We start from the raw sequence: 14,768 nt of genomic DNA, 5'->3' as shown, positions 1-14,768 counted from the left end.
GTCCTGTAACTGGAGGAGGAATGCTTGCTTAGGTTGCACTAGCCAAGGGTCCTTGAAGTGTTCTTGTGATCCACATCACCCCTAGCACCCATGTTGCTATTGAGGCATCTTGACTGAGTTTTGAGTTCAGAGTCAATTGGATGAAGGTCATAGCCATCTACTCTTTGTCTGTGGGAGCATAAAGTGGCTGGAACTGTTAATATTACAGTGTTTAATAGTGTTAATAGCATTGCTTGTGTGAATGTCTCCATTGAGAGTCACGCTGACTAAAACATACTTATGGACAACAATTAACATAGGGTAAATAATTGTTCTTCAGTAAAATAACTGGTATTTTAGTGAGCAACTCTATACATCTGCAACAAAACAGTCTTTCTGTATGTAACCTCTAGGTGTAGTTTTAAATCATAAAGGTGATGGGTATACATGATTTTCCCGTATGTTCATTTGTATGTTCCAGAGTGTGACAGATGTTGGGAGTTCCTTAGAGACTTGTCTTGAACTATTGTCTATTTTTCTTTTTTAGATGTGCTGAAAGACATTATGACACCGCCAAATTTAACTGCAGAGGTATGTTTTTACTGTCTAGAATGTGTTCTCTTTAGACTTCAGTGTTTCTAAATGAAGATATAAAGGAGGAGCTGATGAATAGTAAAGTGGGAGATCTGGGCACAAGAAATGGTATTGAATTGCTTGGAGTCAATGGAGAAACTTGCTATATTCTTGCTGCTTTCAAAAAAGTATGTTTCTGACAACTAGATGAAGATCTAAAAAGGCAATCAGAAGTCTACTACTGCAAAAATTTTTGCAGAATAGGTTATATAGAAGTTCTTGTTTGATTCAGTGTGCAAGCTTATTGTAAAATTTAGATGTGAAGCTTAGAGAAGTCTGGGTTTTATGCAGAAGCATCCCTTAGAATAAAAATGGAGAACACTTAAGCCACTATCACTATTCATATTAAACAACTTCTTGAAGATCTGAAACAAACCTTCAGTTGCTTTAAAAAAAAGTTTAAAAATTTAATTCCCATGTGATGCCTCTGAGATGAGTAGGTTCTTAGACACTTTGCAGAGCTGTCAGAACCAGTGGGGAAACTTTTAGGGGCTTGTTTTGATCAGACCCTTGGTGAGTGGAAACTGATGTACCTGTTTTGTCAGTATTAACTCCCCAGGTAATAAATAAATACAGATTTACCTTTATTCTTTATGCAGAGGAACATCTCTGTGAATAGTAGTAGAGCTTGTAGTTCCTCTTCATACAATGCTTCAGAATGGCTGCGTAGATAAGGAGTACTTGTGTGTACCTAATTGAAGGAGATCAATAAATTTTGGCCTGAGTGGCTAATACTACATCATAGCAAGGGCTCAACTTCTTTTTTTTATTATTATTTAAACCATCCTTCTAGTTGTAAAGAGAATGTTTAGGATATGACCAAAATGTAATTGGCTGCTTTAATGTCTGAATATAGAAGGATTGAAATTGTCATGTTGAAGTCATCTTCACTTCTGATTTGCTCTTACGATGTTGAATGACAGTGTCCTGAAACCTCACTCAATACACACAAGCCAGACAAAAGTGTTTTAAGATCTGCTTGAGCAGTACTTTGGGTAAGAGGAGAAAAGGTATAAATGAAAAGGACGTGCTTCTTAATATGTCCAGAACATATGCTTGCTTTAATTTATGCTTTTTGTTACGGGGGTGCTCAGATCCCTTCACTGTCAATCCCAACCCAAAATGTTGTTTGTGACAGCACCTTTCACAGTTCCTCTGCATAAGACAACACAGTTGTAGGGAGCTGCGTGTTGCATTTTTTTTCTTTTCATCCCTGAATCAGTTACCTCAGATAACCAAATTGGTGACTCAGGACTTCCTTTAGCAGAGGAACAATAGTTCTACTATAAAATATTCTGAAGTTAATTCATTTCAAAGCGCACTTCTTATTTGTTACGCTTAGCGTGGAACACCATGGTAGTTCATTATTCAACTTGGGTGCTTTTGCATCAAATTCAAAACCAAACGTTGGAAGCTCTTCATCTTCTTTGGACGCTAGCTTTCTGTCTAGGGTTTTTGCAGTGTCTGAAGTACTTCCACGCTGGAGATTGCCTTCTGCTTTGCCACAGGCTTTTTTTTTATTTGCTCCTTTATGTGCTATGGGATTTTTCTTGCAACCTCTAGGAGCTTGGAGAGAGTAATCAGAACTGTTCTCCATGCTGTGTATTCCAGTGTTAGGAACCAAAATCCATGGAGGGCCTGCACCCTCTCAAGGACCTGCTCAAGATTGTGCAGCTCAATGTTTCCTAAGGTTGCTTTTGGACTCTTAATCCCTCTGCACCATCACAGGGCACCCATTTCATCTGCTCTTCATTCCATCTTTGAAGAAAATACCGCAAGGTTTGCCTTTGATCCCAAATCTTGGAAAGCATCTTCAGAATGTTGTTACTACTTGGGATTTTTCAGGCTGTTCAATCAGGACTACTTTTTCTCTCCTTTTCATGGGAACTTGACTGGATGTAGTTAAGATGGACTCAAAGTTGTACAGACAAATCCGCAGCATCTCCTAACAGCTTCTTTTCTTAGGGGTTTCTAAATAAATTTCTCCTTTCATTTACAAATGCTGCAAAAAAGTGACATCTCTAAGTTCACATGAAACGATCATTTGGGGAGTCTTCATGTCTTCCATGTGAAGGAATTCATTAGTGTTTGTTCATGTTTGTTAACCTTTGCTGCTTCTCTAGCAAAGATTATTCACTTTATCGGGCTTCCCTGTATGGTCTTCTAGGAGATTAAGTGGGAGGTCTGTACTGCAAGTGAATAAACTGTCCTTGCAGATCCCTCCAAAAGGCTTCAGACTTGCGCTGCAATAATTTAGCAGTTCTGTAACTTCATCCCTCGCTTCTGCTTTTTAAGACCTTGGGGATTCATCAAAAGAAGCTTTTGCATGTGTGACAAGAGAGTAGTACTTATGAAACGAATACAAACACTTGCCAAAAAATGAAATTTATTTCTTTTTACATCAGAAAAAGAAATAGTGTTTCTAGCTGAGAATTTTTAAGTGAACCAGAGTTGTATTATAAGATCCCAAGTCTGTGGATAAGAGAATTGGGGTGCACTTTGTAAAATGCTCTTCTCCTGATGAAACTAGTACAGCCCTATGTAATTCTGCAAGTCAGCATGGCATTGTCTGTCATCTTATCTGACGTGTTAAAGGTTTCGGTGCATGTCTCTGCTTATGGCTTATTCTTTTATCTTGACTTTTCTTTCATTTCATGCATGCTCACTTGAAATTCTTTCCATTTCTAGATGGAAAAAAGTGTTTTTGTGTGTATATCCATGTAAGAAAAAGGACAACTTCATTCAGTGGTTTGACTTTAAAACCTATAAGTATTGCAAGTGCTTTACATAAGATTTCTCTTTTGATTGCCATTTTTAAAATGGAGATTGCAGGTTTTTGTTTCGAAACTCCTTTGAGCAAATTCTGAGAGTTTGTTCCTAATGTAGACCCAAGTGTGCGCAGAACTTTTCAGCAAAATTCCTATTGTCTGATCAGTGACTGAGGTCTGGCCCTGTTTCTCTCAGCAGGTAGTCTGATTATGGCTGGAGTAATCGCTTTTCACAAGGTTATTCTTTGTGCCAATGCACTTTTAAATTCTACAAAAATTTTGATGTACGATACAGTCTGTGCCACTCATTTTAGTAGTGGTGTGAAATAGTCTCTTCATGTAGCAGGATGCTTGCTTATGTATTACTAGAGAAATGTCTGCAATGCATATAATATGCTGAAATACTACTGGAGTAAAAAAATTTATCTGTATGTAAGATCAGGGTTTTTATTTAGAAAGTTAATCTTTTCCATGCTTGTTGCAAAGTTGACCTGTCTAGTTGAGTTTGCTGTAATTTCCTTTTGAGATTTTGATAAATTACTACTTCCCATTGCAGTTGCACAGTACCCTTTTGAAGACCATAACCCACCACAGCTAGAGCTTATCAAACCTTTTTGTGAAGATCTTGACCAATGGCTAAGTGAAGATGACAATCATGTTGCAGCAATCCACTGTAAAGCTGGAAAGGGACGAACTGGTGTAATGATATGTGCATATTTGTTACATCGAGGCAAGTTTTTAAAGGCTCAAGAAGCCCTAGATTTCTATGGGGAAGTAAGGACCAGAGATAAGAAGGTGAGCTATTTTCTGTTCTTCTGTTCTACCTGTATATTTTATGCTTTTCCTGCTTGTGGTCATTTTGAATAGTCAAGCCCTTTAAGAAATACTTTCCATCAGTTGTGATATCTGGTTTGATTTAGCTTTAACATTATTGGATCAGTGCAGTGGTTCTAAATGGAAAAAAGCTTTCCTAAACAGCAGTAGCAATTAGTCACACTACTGAAACAGTCTAGTTTTTCCATCTCTGTTCAAGAAGATCTGGACAGTTTATTTTAAATAGCCTTTTAAATAGCATTCTGCTGTGTATTGCACCAAACAGGCAGTTGATGAGTAAACTTTCTTGTTCAGCATTTTCAGCCCAAATAAGAGGATTATTCTAGCTTGTTTTGCCTGAATGGATGAGTTGTTCATCTCCTCAGGTTCTCTTAATTTCTGTGTTGGTGTTTGGAGGTGCATAGTCACTACAGTGCGTGTTACAGTTGAATATCCCTACTGGAAAAGTATACTGGAAGAGTCTGTTGCTGGATGCCCCTTTTCAATAAAAGGGTAGTTAAGCCCAGACACTGGCTGCCTCAGAGCCTGCTTCATGAGGTGCTGCCATTTCCCTCAGTACAAGTTTCTTGTATTTCTCCTGAGGAGAAATGGGTGGAGCACATTTCAGAGAAATGATGTTCATGGCTACAGGAGCTTTCTGTTAAGACCCTTGTTGGTGGTACAGACAAATTTAGCAGTAACTTTATGTTCAACCTTTTTGGCGTGGTTATGCCTCGTTAACAGAAATTTAACCTCCTTATTTGAAATCTTCTCCAAATACAATAAGGTGTGACTTGCATAGTCACTTCAGCAAGCTTCCCTGCTCATCTTCCATCGTTTCCTCGTGTGTGTTGGTAGAGCAACCCAGGGAGATCATCCCAGCAGGCCAGTTTCAGCCTGCTGAAGTACAGAGCTCTCTGTGTTCCTGTAATATTAATTTCACAGTGTGTAGACCTCTAGTAAGCAGAGCTTCACGTTTGAAGGCTCTTGAGAGCAGAAGTGTCACATAAGGAATTTTAGAATTTGGCTGTGAATTCATTGGAAGAAGCAAATAACTTCGTAGTTTGCTCTCTTTACAAGATGGAACTGTTATGCCATGTACTGCTGAGAAGATAGTTGTGGTGTAGTACTAGAGTGGAGACAGTGTCGAGGTTTCCCATCAAAACTTTGGCTTTTGGTAAGAGTGCATGATAGTGAATAGGAATAAGCTGTGTGATGAATAAACAGTGTAGATTACTCCTGCTGATAAAGATTATCTAAAGAGCCAGGAAAAAACCAACAAAATTTCACAAATACACGGTGAAGCATGTTGTACCTCAGTTTCCCTTTTGCAAGAAGAGAGAAGTATTTCTGCATGTTGGTGTGTTGAGGGTAAGGTCAGTTAGGTGTTCATCAGTACCACCCTGGTACCTCTGGCATGTTTGAAGTAATGGAGAACTTAGTAAACAGGAATAGTGAGAGCCTTGTTTAGCTTCAGTGTAAATATTGTCTGTAACCAGCAACTTTGTTTTGGTTTTGATGTCTCTACTGGAAGAGTTGATTTCCCCCCCAGCTCCACTTGAGCATGGTTATCTTTATGTGGACAGTGGGCAGCATGTGATTCACATAATCCTTGAAGTAGTGTTTCTAAACAGGTACTCCAGTGCAGGCTCTGGGAGCTTTTTCTTTCCTTGTGGCCCATATTTTAGTGTTATGTGTCAAGTGCTGCTTTCTGGTTTGACACTTCACCACACCTTTCTGAACTCAAAGTAAATGAGGCATCAAAAGAGCTGTTCTGCACCTAGGGACAAGAAAATACTTTTGTTGTTGTTGTTTGACCAACATAAGTATGATGAAGGAAAACTGGCTTTAATTAGGTACCAAATTTTATCCATTTAAAGCAAGTGCAAGGTACGCTTGTATACAGCTGCTTGGAATAGTATAGCCAAAATTGCTGTTGCCATTAATGTGCATGGCAAAGCCATTCTCAAGAGGGTTTAGTCCGTGCCAGCAGGAAGTGAGTCTGATTGCAAGAGGAAGTATGACTAATTGGTCAACAGAACAACCTCGAGTACTTCTGTAACAAGCTTTACCCAAGTGCCTGCTGGGAGAAGCAGCTTCACAGAGGCCTTTAACATTAAGTGAGAGTTGTTGTAGATGAGGCTGACAGTTGCTAGATAGCCTGTTAATGTACTGTTGTCCTGGGAAAGGTAGTGGGGAAATAAGACTCTGCAGAACTCAGTCTAAAAGTCTATCACTGACCAAAATCTGTTGTGGTTTGTTTTTTTTCTCTAAGCGGCCTCTTTGACTTCTGTAACTCATTATAGTGGGGGGAACTTTTTCAGAAGGAGGGAATGATGAAGATTAGAAAGTATTGACTAAATGGTTGTGTCTCAGTCACCACCACTGTAGAAGAACAGGACTGATTTCTATTTTCTCTTCGAACCAAGGGTTTTCTGAAATTGGATAAAGAACTGTAATTGTCCAGCCTGTTTTCAGAGCTAGAGGAAAAGTAAACCCCAAAAAAGTATCCTAAAAAAGCTGCTGCTTCCACTGTTTGAAATGGTTAGCTTATCACCTGTTTTTTCCTTAAGATGGACACTGAAATACTACTCTGACAGCTGGAGAAAGTCTTTATTCCTGCTTCTGCCTTGAAGGGTTTTATGGTGAGGATTAGACTCGGAAGGAAGCATAGTCTACTCAATGGATAGGTATCAGCTGGAAACAGCTATTCAAGTGCTTGAGCTGGGAATGATCCATTCAGGAACGTTCTTTGACCGTCATACTGTTGTATTTTTAGGAACGGCTCCTAATAGTGGTGTAACTGAACAGGAAATGGAAACCAATTATTTTGTGTGAGGAAGTCTCAGAATGGCTCTTTGAGCAGGGTAGATATCCAATGTCTGGTGTGTCAGAGCTGGTCAGTTGTGATGCCTTGTTTGTTCGACGTACCCAGGTGACAACCTCTGCTAAACCTGATGCCGTAAGCCTAGTCTGAGGCTGCAGCTTTAGCTTTACCCTCACAGTTGGGCATGCTATTAAAGTGAGTATTACTTCCAAAAACATTTGTTCTTCATAATAGTGCCTGTGCTACATTGAGAAGAGGACTAGGGAGCATCACCTGACAGTTTTTTGTGATGTCTACACAGCTCGGCAGTGCCCTGTGAAACTCTGGCATAGGGACTAAAGAAGCTTATCTAATGTCAGTTTAAAAAATGATGATGGTGATAGATGGGAAATGTAAGCTTCTCAAGGAGAAAATACTTAAACTACTTCCCTGTTCTTTATTCTTCTTGAGTAAAAGTAAGCAGGGGTTGATTTCATCTCTCAGAATATTAGCTTGTTATGAAAGTGTTCTGCTTTGAAATCAGACCTTTGGAAAATGGAGAACTTTCTGTTCCGCTTCAGTGTGGCTGGTTCTTTGGATCTCAGGGTGTAAAGGCTGTGTCTCCGGGGAGTAAAAAACCTCTGCCTGGAGGGATATAACTGCCCTCTTGGCTGAGAACTGGTTTTGCTTTGAGATCAACTATCACTTTATACAGCTGCGAAGGTGGCTGTGTTCCCTTTGTTCTGGTCCCAGCCCTGGTTGTCCTGATAAGGTGTGCTGGGTTTTCTCTGCAGGGCACATCCTTTACGGCATGAAGAAGCTATGAGCAGAGAAGGATGCATTTCCCTTACCTGTATGGTTTTCTTCTGATTGGCAGCGTTGGCAAATTACTGATGGTTTGTTCTGAGACTGGAATTTTCTCAGTCATGAAGCTCAGATCCCAGGAAAGGAAACTTTAAAGCTCTCTTAAGAAATGGGTCTGATAACTACTGAGATGACATCTGAATCAAAAACATGGTCAGTGTAGAAGGCTACTTAAGAAGGTCATTGTACAAGTGCTGTAGGGGAAAGTCTTTTCTGTAATTTTGAAACAGCTTAAGTGGTAAGGAGACATCATTATCAACATTTTTTTTTATTAGCAGGAAGCTAATACTCTCATGTGTGCAAAACAGATGGTTACTAAATTAAAAGTACTCTGGCCACTCTTAGTTCATATAGTTCATAGCTGTTGTAAGGTGAAACAGGTATTAGAACTAACAGTTTATAGAAGTACTGTGTTCTAGGTTTTGTGACCGAGGTGCTCATAGACTTGTATATGAAAAGCTTTCGTTTATCTCCAGTTTATTGCAATTTCACATTTAATTTTAATATGAAAGTTTACTTACTGATGCTGTTGCAAGTGTATAGTATGGGTTGTTATAAACCACATAATGCATTTTCTAGGAAATTAAATTATTTTTCATCTTTATCACTTTTGCTTGAAAATATCATCTATAAGACCTTTAAAACTATTCCCTTAAAGTTTAGGTTGGTTTAAAATCAGTAATAAAAAAGTTATTTGGTTATATGTTCTCAAAGCAAGTGTTTACTTCAGAGCTGTAATTCAACTGAGAAGTCCTTCATTTAACAGTTTGGGCTATTGAGTCTGTATTAATGAAACTTTCCGCTTTTGATTTTTATGAAAACATTTCAGAAAGACATTTTGTAATAGAAGGTAGCATCAGTCTTGAGTACAGTGATATTAGCAAACGAAATTAGAATCTTTTGACTTAAACTGCTGTTGAAATGTAATTCCTGTATTGGTACTTAAAATTAGAATATGTTCAACGTGCCTCTGGCTTTTAACATCTGACACTCTCTGTAAAAAAGCAGCATGAAACCATCTTTTACATGACCCTCAAGGTGTCTGAGGTGTTTGTTTTAAAGATATGCAAAAATCTGCATTCTTTGCCTCATTGCCTGAGATGGATGTTTGGAAACACGTACTGAAGTAACTGGAAAACCAGCGTCCTGCTTGTTCTGTGCTGGGGACTGGTCGGTAATTAATTGCCTGGTGTTAGATAATGCACACAAACAAACACTGCTGGACGAGTACAAGAGATGTGGACACGTGTCTGGGGAAAAGGGGAACGCATACAAAGGCTGTCTCTGGGAATGGTGAAGAGATGGGTTATGTCTCTGCTAGTCCTTAAGGTGCCCAGGATAGTCCACAGTGAAAAAATCACTGAGGGTCATCACGAGATACTCTACTGAAAACCTGCATGGCTGGGTCTCTGTGCAGTGTAGAAAGCAGTGCAGCACTCCCCTGCTTTCTAGGTACAGCCAGCTTAGATGCTTTGCTCTGTGTGCTGGTCGCCAGCGTAGCTGCTGCTGAGCTATACTCAGCATAAATCACACTGGTTTATTCCAGGTGCTTTAGCTACCTTTGAATTCGTGGTTTATTTGTCTTTAGTTCTGAGGTAATGGGCAGGAGCTCTGTTAGTGATGCTAATAAATGGTCTTGATGGTTTTTGATGTTTTTCCCTCTGTTTAGGGAGTGACAATTCCCAGTCAGAGACGCTACGTGTACTACTATAGCTACCTGTTAAAGAATCACCTGGATTACAGACCAGTGGCACTGCTGTTTCACAAGATGATGTTTGAAACAATTCCCATGTTCAGCAGCGGAACTTGCAGTAAGTACCCAGCACCCCAGTGCATCAGCCTTTGAACTTAAGGTTTGATTATGTGATGGCTACCCTTCTGTTACGTGACATGAAGAGCTTCACGTCTTGATGGAGGAGAAGATCATACTTAAACACTTCCACGTTCCAAAATCTGCTGGGTAGTGTGGTCTATCTGCTAGCATCCTCCCAGCTGTAGTAAGTTGAGGTCCATGAAGGTCTCCTGTGGTTGTTTCACTACAGTTTTAAACTGAGAGGTATTTAATGGTTTGAAGATAAGTGATGCCAAATATATCTATGTATTTGGATATTTCCTCCTTACTTGTATAAAAAGCCTTTTTTAATATAGCAATTTTGGGGAAACATGAATTGCTGAAAAACATTTGTTTAATGGTGTGTTGGCTTCAAATGCAGCAACATCATTCTTCCCATGATGTTTAAAAAAAAAATACGGTTCAACCGGGTAAATATCTAATTAACTCTAGAATAAACTTTTCTTTATATGGAGGCTTATAAAGTGTTAATACACCTGTAAACAATCTGGCTTGCTGATACACTGTGTTAGTAAGGAACAGCAATTCCTTGAAACTTTCAAGTATAAATACAAATTCACGTCTGTCCTTCTGCGGGCTGTGTTACAGGGCAGTAACTGCGTCTTCATTTTTTGTTAGTGGAAAAAGTCTTTCTAATGTTTTTGCTACGGGGTTTCCTGCAATGTGGAATTAATTCCAGTGCCTCCTGTGGCTTCGATTAAAATTGCACTATTAATATTGTCGTAAGACCATACCTGAACATGTAATGCACATAAGAAACAATCAAGCAACTTGTCAGGCTAGCTGTATTTACAGGAGGAGGAGGAAGGGAGGAGCCTCTGCCAAAAAACCTCTGCCTCTAGGGTAGAGGTGTGGAGGTTAGATTTCTGCAAATTACCACTTATTTAATGATTTGGATAACCTGTGCTATACCTGTGGAATCAGGCTACAAGTATGAAATGTTCATGTGAGCATTAACTTATTTGTCTGTTAACATGCTATTTTCACAGTAGGATGTTGGGATAAAAGCTCTGCTAAGCACCTGAGAAGATAGAGTAACTATCAGCTTCAGCATCTTTGTGTACTGCAATATTTTATGTTTCTGTGGAGTTTTCAATTATTTTTTCAGAATGTGAAACCAATGGTCTGTGTTACTTTTTCAGTTGTGTTATCTACTGCAATGGTAGTAATTTTACCAACACAGGGTAACTTTAAATGTGACTTCCTTGTTATCTTTCCTGTTTTAAAGTCACTGAGGGATCAGAGTCGTGCCTCTCAGGCAAAATGAAGGGGTGATAGGATTTCATGGCTCTGAGGATTTGAGGGAGATAAGTAGCAGTTTTATAGCTAGGCCATTCAGCCAGACAGTGTGGGTATGCTCCGTAGGGACTTCCACAGCTCTGCAGGGGTGGTTTCAGGGTGGCTATGCACTCTACGGCAGGGTATGGTTCTGTGTGTCTAGAGAGCACTCTCCATCCGATGATAACAGAGAAGTCAGGAACAAGTGCAGAAAGATTTCTTTGAATAAGTTTCATTTAATATTGCTGGTTTTCATGCTGGTGTCTGGCAATTTCCGAAGAAAATCTGCTTTGGCTGCACCAAAAAACCCTCATAATTTCAGCTGTTACCTCTGCAGATTTAATTTGGGAAGTTACGCCGTGGCTGACACATCTTTGGTGATGGTGGTTTACAGGACAGACTTATGGTCTGTGTAGTCTGTGGGTGCTGGTTGCTTTGTGTATTAATGTTAAATTTTGTCCTTGTTTTTGTTTGTGTAACAGTTCTGTTTGTGTAAGAGTAGAAATCAGTTTGTGCTGACATGACTGCCCACTCTGCAATTCAAAGAAGACAAGAGAATAAAACCCTTCAGTTACATCTGTATAAATATAGAGATGAGAGGCAGTATGCAAGGAAAAGTCAAGAAGTTGTCACTTCATATAGTCGTTTCTTAGTATGCTAAAAAGAACCAGCAGCTTTCTAGGAACACTACGGTTGCCTTAGAGTATTGCTGCAAAGGACAGAAATCTGTTAGGTTGTTTCCAGTAACATCTACCAAAGTTTGATGCCCTGCGGAGTTTAACTCATAGTAGGTATTTATGTAGCTTTCAAAATATCGTAGCTCACGATTGTGGTTCTGATACTGATATTGTGCTTTTTGACACTTTAAGGCATTTCTTACAAAGTGACACTCTGTTTTGCCATGCAGATCCTCAGTTTGTGGTGTACCAGCTAAAGGTAAAGATATTCACCTCCCCTTCAGGACCCTCAAGACGTGAAGACAAGTATATGTACTTTGAATTCCCTCAACCTTTGCCGGTATGCGGTGATATCAAAGTGGAATTTTTCCACAAACAGAACAAGATGTTGAAAAAGGTTGGTTTTCTTGCTTTTCTGGAAAATGTTGTTGAGCTAATCCTGACGCAGGACTGGGATGTTGGTTATTCTTCAGTGATGTGTAATCACAGTATTTAATTCTTTGATGTCTAGTTTTCCCAAGGAGAGAATCTACCACAAAATGAAAGCTGGATATTTTGAGAGTTGGTGAGATTAAGAACAAAGGTTGGATAAAAACTACACTGGATATGTATTGCAGTCGTTTGGATAGTAGTGAGTAATCTAATTGAGGAAGAAACATTCTCATTCTAAAAATAGACTTGCATACTGAGCAAGTTAACTCCAGCTGTTTTCTTCACTAAATTTTCCAAAGGCTTGAGCAGGCACAGAAGATCCTGTCTGTGTGCTGTTGGCTGATTTCTACCCATCTGTCAAATCTGGTTGAATTTCCAAGATAATTGTGTTCCTGCACACTTTGTAAAAGTATCTCTACAATCTATTCACCCATCTTTCGGTTCCCAGCTGCAGTGCCTTGACATTAGACATTTAGAGAATTCCTCAGAACTGAGAATTTTATCAGTGTCTCAGTTGTGGAAAAAATTAATCTAGAACTTATTTTGACACCAAAGTCAGCAAGTTCTTAAAGATGAATACCTCGTCACTGGGTTTCATTAATTCTGGTGCTTGTGGAGATGGTTTGCATCTACCAAAGTAAAAGGTGAGGATGAGACCCTATTGTTTAAAGGCTACCTTTGTATTTACTACTTAAAATTCTTTCTGGATAGTTCACTGTTTAATGGATGTTATTAAACTTAAGAGCATTCATTGAGCGAATCCTGTGTACAGGCAAAGCATAAAAATAAGAAAATACTGGAGTGGATTGGGAGACAGACATAAGTGATGAGATCACACAGTCTCTTACAACTGTAGACGCTGGTTGTACCTACTAGATGTGTGTGTAAATACGCACACTATTTTGTGGGCTTGTTCAATTACAAGGTGTTAACTAGTTTAATGGTGTAATTTCAGTAGCTGGAGGTGTTCTGTTACCTATGCACTGATGTCTGCAAAAGTTTTTAAACAGTTTCTTAATGGGAATATTTTCTTCTGCCTGTTTAAAGAGATGTGTTAGTTTGTCAGTGCAGCTCTATGCAATATAGAGAACTGTAAAACAAAGCATTTTAAAAGTAGAAATTCCACTTTAAGTCAACATTAAAATTACTGACATTTAAAACTGCAATGCACAGGAGCCAGTTTTGAGAACAGACTTTTAAAGGAGCACCCAGATAAGTACTGTGGGCTAGACATGAGGGATGCAGGGAGGAGATAAAAAAAGCCCCAAACATCTGAGACAAGGTTCTGTTTTATCCATTCTCTGCCCTGTCTTAGCTCTGAATTTGTCAATTCTTTACCATCTTCAGTAACACTTGGATTGCAAACAGACTTTGTAGGAAGCATTGTGTTGCACTGCCCCTGCCTGAGTAAGCCCCCACAATGTCGGTGTGTAGCTCAGATGCTGGATCTTGGCTCTGTAGCACCAGGAACAAACTCCTGTATGTGTTTTACCTCTATAGAGAGCACTGAGATCCACTGACAGCATAAACCAGAGCTCCTCGTGACCACATACAGTTTGTGTGTTCAGATTCAGTACATATTCTCTGTATATTATGTATAATATTATATATATAATATATATTCTGTATACAAATTCAGTCCAAGATTGTGTAAAACTGTCTGCAGAAACACAGCAAGCGTGTTACTATGCTGTAGTTTCATTTCGGTGTCATACCAGCCATGGTTTCATTTCTTAAGAATCTCTTTGTAGTTTCTGAGTATCTGGTTGATTTTTTTTTCTTTGTCTATTTTTATCAAGTACCCTAACTATTCGAATTCTGTGGGTTACAGATAGTGCAGAGGTGCTCCTTTTCTCAGTATTTTTGGACTGCTAGGGCCAAGAAATGCTGAGATGGTGAAAGCTGCTCTTTCCATATCTGCAAGCTTTTCTGAGATAGAAACTGTCCCTTCACCAGGTAGAAGTCTTTTGTAAAGAAACCACTTGATCTGCCTCAAAGATCTGTTGAATCTAGTGTCTAATTGCCCTCAGCCTTGTGTAAGAATGGAGGCCAAAAGAAAATAGGTATGTGGTGTTAGACAGTTCTGGTCAGACTGCCTCTGTTAGCTTTACACTAAATGCAGACATGAATCGAGGGCGTCTGGGACTGGATCTGTGGATCCTCTTGGATGTAAGTATTTCAGTCTGTTTTATCAAACCACTCCTGAGGTCTCCATATTGAGAAATAGTCAAATATTTAATCTCTGATGTGTGCTTTGGTACTAAAGGAGATCTTCCCACATGGTACTTTTTGACAACTTGATATGTAAAGTGACTAAGATGGGAATAGGGTAAAGGTGAATATTTGTGGCAGAAAACCTACCCTGGCACAGAGTTGAACACATTTCTCTGTACAAGTGTTTCACATCTGTGCCTGTTCCTTTTCTAGATAAACTGACTCTACGCAGTTCTTACTCAAAACCCCAAAAGAGAGGGCCTTCTGCTGTGGAGACTTGTCACATTTTGGAGAAGATCACCTTTGTGCAGTGATCAACTAATTAATGAGGAACAGCATAACTAGGAGTAGCAGGATCTTATCTTTCAGAGATTCTGGTTTATTCCCATGTGTTTATGAAGGCTGGAATTACAGGTCTGTTGCCTGTCACTGGTTCTTGCTCTTCCAAGGTT

At 39.3% G+C, this 14,768-nt stretch overlaps 1 protein-coding gene across 3 annotated transcripts in view; it reads left to right on the top strand.

Annotated features, from left to right (window-relative positions):
* The window catches only part of PTEN (phosphatase and tensin homolog), a 49,111-nt gene that overhangs the window by 24,106 nt on the left and 10,237 nt on the right, over window positions 1-14,768 (top strand). The window contains exons 4-7 of one of the 3 annotated variants that reach the window (XM_074830137.1): window positions 527-570; window positions 3,937-4,175; window positions 9,533-9,674; window positions 11,901-12,067. In XM_074830137.1, coding sequence (XP_074686238.1) covers window positions 527-570; window positions 3,937-4,175; window positions 9,533-9,674; window positions 11,901-12,067 — 592 coding nt within the window. Of the gene's footprint in view, window positions 1-526; window positions 571-3,936; window positions 4,176-7,844; window positions 8,017-9,532; window positions 9,675-11,900; window positions 12,068-14,768 lie in introns of those variants that run through there. The other 2 variants (XM_074830138.1, XM_074830139.1) reach the window with 2 other exon arrangements.

The sequence above is a fragment of the Strix aluco genome, chromosome 7 (assembly GCF_031877795.1).
Source record: "Strix aluco isolate bStrAlu1 chromosome 7, bStrAlu1.hap1, whole genome shotgun sequence".
Taxonomy (NCBI): Eukaryota; Metazoa; Chordata; class Aves; order Strigiformes; family Strigidae; genus Strix; species Strix aluco.
This window is presented reverse-complemented; position numbering and strand designations above follow the sequence as displayed.